This window comes from Echeneis naucrates, chromosome 4 (assembly GCF_900963305.1).
Source record: "Echeneis naucrates chromosome 4, fEcheNa1.1, whole genome shotgun sequence".
NCBI lineage: Eukaryota > Metazoa > Chordata > Actinopteri > Carangiformes > Echeneidae > Echeneis > Echeneis naucrates.
The window spans coordinates 9,398,031-9,409,108 of NC_042514.1; the positions used below are offsets into that span (position 1 = coordinate 9,398,031).

General features: G+C 41.5%; 1 protein-coding gene across 1 annotated transcript; it reads right to left on the reverse strand.

Moving 5' to 3' along the window:
• Positions 1–1,306: 1,306 nt before the first annotated feature.
• jade3 (jade family PHD finger 3) lies at positions 1,307–10,567 on the reverse strand. Its single transcript, XM_029499818.1, has 12 exons — positions 10,409–10,567; positions 8,125–8,198; positions 7,982–8,041; positions 7,804–7,886; positions 7,545–7,702; positions 7,244–7,434; positions 6,876–7,087; positions 6,409–6,576; positions 6,211–6,327; positions 4,818–5,276; positions 4,314–4,431; positions 1,307–4,222 (listed from the first exon to the last, which is right to left on the reverse strand). Exons 3-12 carry the CDS (start codon positions 8,028–8,030, stop codon positions 3,405–3,407), a joined length of 2,373 nt encoding a protein of 790 aa, XP_029355678.1. The 5' UTR covers positions 8,031–8,041; positions 8,125–8,198; positions 10,409–10,567; the 3' UTR covers positions 1,307–3,404.
• Between the last annotated feature and the right edge of the window lie 511 nt (positions 10,568–11,078).

The following is an 11,078-nucleotide window of genomic DNA, read 5'->3' on the forward strand; positions in this document are numbered from 1 at the left end:
TTATAATGCATTCTGTTTTTTCGTGATTGCGGATTTCATAGGGCTCTATCTACCCAATGCCCGGGAAGACCCACCTTGACATGAGCTTCACAGTGTGCAAGGTTTGCAAAATGAGCAACCCATATTTAACCGCACTATTTTTTATAAAGACACTTTTATTTTTGTTACTCACTCTATCTAAGCATAGATAAATGTTTAAAACTTAATAGACACTTTCATGTCTCAATTTGTCATTCTGTCTTGCTAAGCACACTGGAATAGATCATGAGGATCCTTTGCACACCTATAGGTAGAAGCAGAAATCATTATGAATTAAATCGTTTTGAATCAAATTGTAGCCCCAAAAGTTGGATTTGAATCGAATCGTGAGATAGTAAAAGATTCCCACCCCTACTGTTTACATCAGCAAATATGAGCCATTGTCGTATGCAAGGCCATAGTCAGGATTATTAAGTCAGTTTATTCAGTCTCCTTGCCAAATAAAAGTAAAATTAAGAAGAAAAAAATTGAAGAAAATGAAATAACAAAAATACGTCCTCTGTAGTAGATAAGGTGCTGGTCAGACGTGTTAATGTGTACTTCTCCTGCGTTAGAATCTGTCAAGCACACAATAAATGCGCTATCACAGCTGCTTTTTATCTTTTAAAAAATTATTTCATTTTAACAAACCTTTGTGTAGTAGTGGGCTGAGAAGAAATTTGTTCATTAGTGTGTTTGTTTGTCATAATCTGGTTGGTCAGGTCTTACACAGCTTCTTCAGCAGGTCAATAAATCCTGAAACAGCACTAACCAGGGTAGTAATGCAAACAACACAATGTGCTCCAGTATTGCTGACTGTAGACTGGACTACACCAGTATATCCTGAGTCTTTCTCACTGTTCTCGTTAGTGAATGGACATGTGATGTCATTGATTATTATGGGATGTATATTATTTAGTTTAACTGTTTACAAGGTCCTGGTAATATGCAACCTAGTACAGCATAACTGAACAGAGCTGTGATTAATTCTTACTCATTATACCTGCAATATTCAGGCTAAAAATATGTGTCTTGAGGTTCACAGCCCAAAAAGCCTGACTAAAGTCAAGTTAAGTGTTGCTTTGTTGCCACCTAGCTTTTTATTTAAATTACTGCTACCAATTATATATAGGATACAATGGCCCAATTATAAGTAGACTCCTCTGTATTACTAATCTATTCTGTCAGCAGTCATTATTTTTCCTTCCCTCCCAATAATAAATTTATTACAAACAAAAAGTCTTGCATGAAATGAATCAACACAAAGAAGACATTTTTTTATGTTTTATTCAAAAATTTCCCAAAGGAGAAACATAGCATGTGAAAATGCAAATGTTGGTCCTTATTGTTCATAGAAACTGTTAGTGTTCAAGTGTGCACCTATTTTTGCAATTTACAATCCAATCTAATCACAACAATGTAATAAAAAGCTGGTCTAACAAAACAAAAAATGCACTAAGACACTATTTGCTTAAGCTGCACAAGAGAGTGTTCTTACTTATTATTTTGATATTAGTCTTTGTTGACAGCATTTTACAAAATGTATTTGTAAAATGATTACAGTGATGGAAGTGAAATCTTTTTTCACTTCAGCATTAACAGTTTCTTGAGAATGTAGCGTGTCTTTAGTGATTCAACAGCTTGTAGTGAGGCCACTTCTGTTCACTTTCATTGGAATTAGCACCATTGTTCTTGGTTTTCCTTTCAGTGAGTGAGGTAATTTGTCTTGGTCTTGTTCTCAATAGTCAGTCAGTCCATCATCACAGAGTCATGGAAGCATATTAGCAAAGTCAAAACACCACTTAGCATTTGTCTGTCCAGGGCCACTTGTTGATAAGACTTTGAGGAAATTAGACAAAAATGTGATATCATATGATATCAGGAAATTTCATGTAAATTGATTTGACTTGACTTGTTTCATAGTGTCTACTGTTTGCTTAGAGTGCAAGTCAAACCCCTTTTATAGTTGAAGTGTTTGGTCAATCAAGCTGTTTCTGAATGGACACTAAGTTGAAACCATGGCCGTAGTAGTCCTTCAAATGTGGGTGTAGATGCAAAGAAATTACTCGATCAGTGTGCCAAAGGTTAATGTAAGCAATTTGGTATCCAGCCAAACGTAAGATATGGTCATGATTTTCCTAATGTTCCTGAGTTTAAGCAATGAACAATGGCCAGAAAAGTGTTTTTGCAGAATGTTATGAGTCGGAGTAGAAACTTTCGGCCTTACATGCCTTCCTTTCACCACGTTATTGTATTTTGTGTAAAACTGTCATGCTTAGCTTGAACTTTAAAACCTCTTTTGTGAGGTTGCTGACCTTTAACCAGTAAACTCTGATCAGTTCATATAAGTTTAGTCAGCATTTGTGCTAAATCTCTAAGTCTCTCTAAATGTTCCCGAGATATTGTCATCATGGATGGACAGCCCAAAAACTTGATGCTTCCACAGTGATGCCTGTTATTATACAGCAGTTTGTATTCAGACATTATTAATGAGGCATTTGTGAAGTTTTGCTTTTCTTGTATAATATAATATAGGTTTTTGTGGTAAACATTGGCTCATACATGGCAAAGCTCTTCAAAATTCAATTTTAAAAAGTGATTGTGATGATTTAAGACAGAAATATAGGCAGAGCCACTGCTGTCAATCGCAAATATGTTTGAGACTTTAGTTTGCATCCTATTTCAGGTTGTTCCTGAAGAACACATCAGGGACTGCAATTATACTTTCATACGTTTCCTCCATTTAAACAAGAGCCAATTTTTTTTTATCATGACGTAAAAAAACTGTAGCCACTGAAAGTGTGAAACTGCAATCCTTTGCACGAAAGTTTTTTGTGTTTTAAAAGAATGACGCCATTGCTTGACAAATGTAAATGGTGAATTGTTCAGTTTATCACCAGTGAATCTGAAGTTCATGATTAAATTTCCAGCGGGTATAGCAGTTTTAAATTTCTGGCCACAGTCACAATGAAATGTCAATAAAGGGGAACAATATTTACATCCCTATTGAAATATCTTATTACCACTTTTTTGTAAAAGGCAAACTGAACCTTGGCGTAGGGAAACAGGGCTGTTTAATACAAAGTTGTGCAGAGAACAAAATGTAACGCTCGCCAAAACAAAAAGCAAGCATGGCAATCTCAGAAGTCTGATCAGCTTTGTCCCTCTCAAACCAATACATACAGAATGATGCTGATGACAACACTCATGTATACAGCACCATTACCATGCTATCTGGGTCTACTCCCTGATTAGGTTGTATTAAGAAACACAGCCTGGCACTTATTTGCCAGATCATAAGGAAAGAGGCAGTGATTAAGGTGGGAGAGAGGAGAGAAAACAAAAAAAAAAAAAACAAAACAACAACAAAAAACTAAAAACAGCTGTCACCTTTGCATGGGTTCTCTGGAGCCCAGCAACTGTTTTCCACGACTGACTCCTTTCCTTGGAGCGTTGGGCTGGGGCAGGCTGACCTGCCGCCGGTGCTGCCCTTTGGCCTCTGGTTCTGAGTCACTGAGCTCCAGGTCAGGGCAGTATCCATCACTATCCTGGTATGATCGCATGCTTTTCACTTTGTGCTCAGACACGGGTTTAGGCCATAGTCTCTCCTTGGCTGAGCCCTTACGGGACAGTTTGTCGGAGGCTCGCAGGTCCTCCGTTGTCCGTACCAAGTTAATGGTCGCCTCTTTGAATGACCTGCCAAAGTGCTCTATGGCAGACTTCCGGAAGCTGCTCTTGTCCAAAGCCTCATTTGAAGTGTCCTGATCACTGGGTGTCTGGCAAGAACTGTCCTTCTGAGCGACAAATTTCTCTATGAGACTGTTAGATTTGGCCACACATGCCCGACCATGGTCTAATTTGCAGTTACTGTTGGATGAATGGCCATGAAGTGCAGCATGAAGAGCTAATGGTTTGCCAGTTGGTTTAATAGGCAGCATTGAGCTGTTCAAATGGCTTGAGGAAGCCAGTCGGCCGTTGGAGCGCTCCTCTCTCCGACAAAGACTGTGCAGCTGAGGCTTCCCCTGACCCAGCCCTTCACCTGCATGTTCTGCAACATTCCCACTGTTGTCTGGACAGAGTGGCCCATTGCCGGATTTGAGATTCCCATTTCCAAGATTTGAGGTTTTTGGCATTTTCAGCTTGAGAGTGATCCGTGGAGGAGGATGAAACAGCATGTTCTCCAAAGGAAACGAAACAGGAAGGCCTTTGGCAGAAAAGATAAAAAAATTCAACTACAGTTCCAACGTTGACAGAATTTTAGCAAAAAAGGAGGAATAAAACAAGAGACAGCTCACCAGCAGAAATTTCATGGTTCATGAGCTGCACGTGCAGGTTGAACATCTCCTCCTGGGCCTTACTCTGCAACAGCTTTAGCTTTTCCCGTCGACTCACCATGTAACACAAATTCCTCACCTGCAAAATAAAAACATTGAGCCAATTAAGAATGATCACAAAATAACTGACTTCTTCAATTTAGAGAGGGAAAATCAAGTTATTTGTCTTAATGTTTCTGGAAAAATAAAAAGTTAAAGAAAAACATTTCAGTCAGTCAAGGACCTCCATCAGTCTGATGGAGGCCTTTGCATTTGTTTTGGATGACCAAACAAGACATTTGAGGATGTTACCTTGGGCTACAAGGCCTGATATTTTTAGATCAAGGGATTAATCCAGAAATAAATAAACTGAGATAAATACAATTAAGTGAACAAACATTTGTGTTTGTGTGTGCTATGTAACCAGAAATGCAGATACTCAGCACTATCAGGAACAGGGGAGGGGGAAAAAAAAAAAGCACCCACTCTTTCCAAATCCTGTCGCAGGTGCATGAACATCCGCATGCGTGTGTGGATGCTGTCCTCCTGAGGCTGCAGAACCATGTTCTCCTCATCCTCTTTAGGGGGCAACAGAGCTCTGTTAAAGTTACTTTTCCTCTTCAGCTTCCAGTACTGATAGATGAAGTCCACTAAGCGTTCTGAGAGCCCGAGGGCCTGAGCCAGCCCCTCCAGCTGGATTAGAGTATAGAATTCTCCCTCAAGCTCCTGCAGTCTCTGTGCCCGCTGGCCCACCTTCCCTGCCTCACCAGGGGGTTTAGAGCGAGCTGGGCTCAGGGTAACCTCACCAGCTTTAGATTTGCTGTGCTTGAGGCAGTAAGACTTGAACTTGACTTCATCCCCTTCATCCAAAATGGTCTTCATTTCCAGGCTGTGCTCAAAGGCACATGTCACATGGAAAGGAGTGGTGCAGTTCTTAACAGAGCACTGGGAGCAAAGAGGAAAAACTGGTTATTATGTCTGTATAGACGATAACTCAATTACTAAATTTAACAAGATTGCAGTAAGAGCAGGATTTAGGAATTAACATTTTTTGAGGAAACTTTATTTCCCCAACTTGAGTTATAGCCTGCAGGGTTGTGTGGCACTGAAATTAAGGACTATATATGAGTACTGCAAAGTAAAAGGACACAATGGCACTGGCGAAGATTTGTAATCCTTGGAAAACACTGTAAGAGAATCCAACTGTACTCAATAAGCAAGCTTTTAAAACAACATGACTGAAAGATTGTTATTTGAATAATGACTATTTCAGTTTTAGTAAACAGGTGCTCTGTTGTCTACATTTGTGTCCATGCTTTCACTCTTGGATGTCTTTATGTAAAGTTGCGGGCAGCACGGTGGCATAATAGTTAGCGCTGTTGCCCCACAATAAGAAGGTTGTATGTTATGCCTGGGGCCTTTCTGTGTGGAGTTTGCATATTCTCTTGCTTACGTGGGTTTCCTCACACCATCCAAAGACATGCATGTTTAGGTTGATATGTGACCCTTAATTGACTTTGGGACTGAGTATCAGTGGTTGGTTGTCACTGTATGTTGGCCCTGTGATGGACTGGTGACCTGTCCAGGCAACCCAGCAACATGAAACCGTAAACAAATAAGTGGCAGAGGGTGAATGCAAAGTTGCTAAGAGGCTGATGGCTGCAGTTTTATATCTATTGTTGATATTAGAGCGGCACTGATCGGTTCATCCAACCAAGTGCATTTTTCCAAAAATGTTCAGATGGTGATGTTTGGCATCTTTTTGTTGAAGCATGGCTTTAACTGGACTATAAAAACTTAATTACAATTTAAATTGTAGTTTTCTTTACATTAGTTCATACTGTATAATTCTGAGGTACTAAAGATGATCAATTCTCACCTGGATACATGCACCTGTCTTCAGTTTACACAGACTGCAGATGAGAGACCAGCGGCTGGGTGGGATGTGGGAGATTTTGGTTATAGGCTCCATCCTCTCAGGACAGGCAATGCTCACCTAGAGAACAGCATTAGAGGACAGTTTCGAAACCAAAACTACTCAAAGCAAAAAACAGGGCATGTGGGTTTGTTTATTTACCTCTGGTATCCAAAGGGCACAGCTTACATGTGCCCACTTGGTACCTTCTCGTGTAGCCTTCATGGCACCACCCTTCTGGGGACACAGAAGGCACTGCGGATCAAGGCCAAGGACACATGTCCTACACAGCCAGTTTCCCACTGGCACTTTGACGATGCCATAGCAGGCCTGTGGGGAGAACAGTGTTTGGTAAGTGGGGTGGGGAGACTAATATTATATGATACACATATTTTTTTTCCCCACTCAATCCCAGCTGATGTAAAACTGACACATTCACTGGCAGCACATGAGGTTGATTTTATAAAAAATAACCTCCTGGTACTGACAGCAACATTTAAATGTTTGTATCTGTAGGTTAGCTCAATGTCTAACTCCTATTTCTGTTATAATAACCATGTTTTCTGTTAAAAGGCTACTGATCAAACTTTATCTCAAATTCGACCCTTGTTGGGTATTGTCAAGTGTACCTGGTGGACACAGATGTTGCACTTGTCACAGAAAACCATGTCATTGCCTTCCTCACTGTCGGGGGAGCGGCACACGTCGCAGATAACGTCCTCATCATACTCAATCCCCAAACCCTCCACTGTCTCGATGGCATGGTTCATGTTGTCATGACACTGCCTCTCCAGGGCTTCCATGGTGCGCTCCATTGTTAGCTCATCTATGGGTTCCTCCCCTGTCAGGACAGCATGAATCAAAATCATAACACTCTGTTTGTTATGATTGTCTATCTTATGTGGACTGATGTCCGCAGCTGTAAATATAAACTCCCAATGAAATAGCATAATGTGGATTTCAAGAGGGATTACTCTTTTGCAATCCTGCTCCTTACCCATGTGGTTGAGTTCTCGGTTGAGTGCATGCAGCCAGTAGAGGTCCATGTCATCCAGATCATAGCGACACATAGCCTCTGCCAGCTCTTTGACGTTTAAGTAACCTGGCTCAGTTGACTCCTGTCCAGAGCACAGAGTGTACTTCCTCTGGTGGTTGTACAGGACTTCCTTCGTCTTTTCTGCAATAATTCTGAACAAACACAAAAGAGACAGTTAAAATCCGTTAGCACAGCTATTCAAATCATGGCATAAGTGTATGAAACAGTTAGTTTAGCAGCCTAGTAACAGAGTCAGTGTTACCTTACTGATGGCTCTGGGATGGTGTCTGGACTGGCTGGCACCTGAACTCCTTTCTCCCACTCTTGCTTCCAGGTGTCTGCCAGCAGATAGTAGTCCTCTGGGGAAACATGGTGGGAGTCTGGCAGCTTCATGGCACTTATCAGGTCTTTTCTGAACACCTGCAGAAGAGGGGAGAGAGGCCAGAGCCCAAGGTCAGTTTAATGCTAGCCTTTCCTCTCAACAAAAAACACCACAAAGACTCATGGCAGTGGGACGTTACTTCAGCCGGTTTCTTTGGGTTTGAGGCGGGGGTTCCAGGTTTACTGCCATACTTGTTGGATGAGCAGAAGGAAGTTGAGGGACCTAAGTAAAGGAAGAGGATGTTCATGGAAATATAGTGGAGAAAATAAAATACAGTCCAGTTCAGGGCTGAAGGGTCTCTCTGGCACATGACTCACTCTCATTGTCAGAACTGTCACTGCTGCTTAAGGATCTGAGACGTTTCATTCTGTAACATCCTGCAGAGAAAAGATGACAGACATTTAGGCAAAGTAAACATTGTAACGCTTTCAAAATCTTTACACTGTCACTTGTTACTCACCATAAATTTCAAATTGATAAGCATGCTACTGGATCCTTGCTAAGCAATAAAGCCATCGCCACTTCATTTAATACCTGTGAATAAAAAAATATGGCAGTGATAAGTAGGGATATGGGCACACAAACAATAAATATGTTGTCAACTTGCACTATACCACTTATGATTTGTAGTTACGATTTAGCTAGGTCTCTGTTTAATGAATTTTAGCATTTAGCATCAAACTTTGCCATTAAATGCCCAGGTTACTAACCTACTACTGGTGAATAATTATAGTAACTGATTATTTTTTGTTTGTTTGTTCTTTTAAACCATCTTGAAGCACAGTATCTGCCATTGATGTTTTAAAATACTTTGAGTCCAAACCGTTGTGGCCTATAATACAGTAATACACTGTTTCAACAGACAGGACATGCCTCACATTCCTCATGAGGACAGGAGGGGTGGGAGGGGTGAAGCCATCAGGCCAAACCCACTCTATACCATAGTGCAAGTAAAAAAACAAACAAAACTAACATACACTCTGGTAATTACTTGTTACACCATCTGTAGATCTAGTTCATGGCGACAGTGTATCCTCAGTGACATACTGGTAACATACACACTAAACCTTTATGTTGTGGTCTTACTACTATTTCAAGGTGTGTCCTGGATAAAACTCAATGCTATTTTTAAGATTAAGTTGCAGAGCACAAACCACAGTAAACTGTGTTTCGCTGTAGCTGCAATGAGAGAGTCTGGCATCTGCCATTGACATCCTGAAATACCGCAAACTATGTGTTCAGATACTAAAAGATGTAAGACTCAAAGTACTCTAAAAGCAAATCAACAAAAAAGGTGCCACTGCAATTTTTGGTAAAACCCGGCAAATAATCGTTATACCATTGTGATATACCTAGCTCTAATCTAGCAGCAAGGAGACGAACATTGTGTTCTCCAGACATAAAATAATGTTTTTGTTTGGAGCATGAAGCAAATATAGGTCACATCATTGTTTCTTTAGCATTTTTTCTTCAGTAAAAATATAAAGGAAACATATTAATTCCAAATTAAATTGCAATTGCAAATCAGCATAATTGCTGTATGAATTTTTCTTGCATATGGCGCAGCCTATATCAAAACCCAGAGATGGCATACTGAACGAGAGCAAACTTCAAAATGATACACACTGAGATAAATATGTAACCTCCCCCATTTCCAATGAGTTATTTTCAGGAGTGTCATCCTGCCTCTACTCTCTGTTTTCTGAGTGCGAGAAGAAACTATTCTGCAGATGAATAGAAAACTAACAACAGCTATTATGATTCAATGTTTAAGTCATTTAGAGTAAAAACAACAATGGGTGTCAAGTTCTTATTTGTGTAGATTTGCTGTTTTTCTCTGTTTTATATCACTGTAATCTGAAGGCCTTTGGTTCGTCTGGATGAAGGTGATGGGAAATTTGTGTAACTTTGTCATTTTATGGACGAATACTTAAAAAAGGGCTGGACAGATTATTTCTGTGATGATGATGTTAATCATCTGCAGTCCCATGATGCTCTTTTCTCGTGTTTTACCATTTACTACATGGTAGAGATAGTAAATATTTCAGGACCACAACACCCAAAGTTATGACTGTGCTGCTGGTTTAGTAACACAAATGCATGCACAATGTTAGAACCTGTACAGTCAGAGTCATCAGGGGTCTGCACCATAAGATAATGGAAGAAATGGTAACATTCACACTCCCATTGTGAGGTGGTGGGGGGCTGCAGCCTGTTCATGTGCACGGATGTGACGTCACACAGTTCACAGCCCGCTGAACAAACAGAAGCCTTTCACCAAACTGCTTCTTCTTTAAATATCCCCCTTTACACAAGCGCCTATTAGCTGCGATTACACCAAAACTACACGCAGACTGGAGACTCCAACAGAAATAAATCCGTGAACAAACCCAAGAGCCTGCCCTGCCCAAAGAGCCGCGTTGGCGCCAAACGCGCACACACGCGCGCGCGCGCAGACGGACGGAGGCCTGGAGAGGGCTGTACTGCGGGCTTGGGAAAAATTAAACATGGGCGCCACCATCGTACAAAGATGTCACTTCCTACAGCCATCAAGGCGGACATTTGTCCGACTCCGGCGGGCTCACTGTGGAGCACAAAGAGGCGGATCCAGTCAGAAAGCCCAGCAGGGAGTGGGGTAAAAGCCGGAGGAGCTGCGGGCCCCGTGGCCTGGATAAACCATCCGGGGAAGAGCTGCCACACTGAGCCGAACACACGAGCATATTGTTCGCATTTGTCCCTCTTACCTTCCCTCCGCGCCGCGGCCGGCCGCTTCACTGCGGCCACATGTCCGCCAGGACAACACCTCAGATGCTGGCTCAGAAAGCAGAGGCTCCGGTTGCGTCTCCGGGTGAATTTGAGTTTTTTGTAGCCCACCTCAATGGGAATCTCCAAGGTTGCAATCTGGCCACCACTACGGCACAACAGCTCTATTGTACGGCGCGTCCCGCCGGGTCCTAAGCCCCGCCGCTTTCCCTCCAGCCCGGGTGCGCTCGATTTGTTCACTGTCTGAACGTCGACTAGCAGTCCTCATCAGCAGTCATACAACGAGCAATCAAATAGTCAGTAATGTGCTTTCAGACATTCTGCAGTTTTAATAAAGACAGAATGCAATTTACATTAATAAGTTACATACAGATGTGCATTTAAACAAGTGGCTCTACAACAGTATAAAAGGTTGATACATACAAAAGTTCACCATAAGATTTCCCTTTGGATATTTTCATAAAGGCAATTGTACAAAACTTGATCTCCCAGGCTGATTATAGATTCACCTTTGCGCTGAAAACAGAATAAATGAGAGGCCCTACCACACCCTGGTCGATGTCCGGCTGTTAGCCATTGAGTCAGAGATGGCACTTTCTTAATGAACTCCACAACTCGCACTGAATGTAGACGATGTTTTCAATTTTTAAA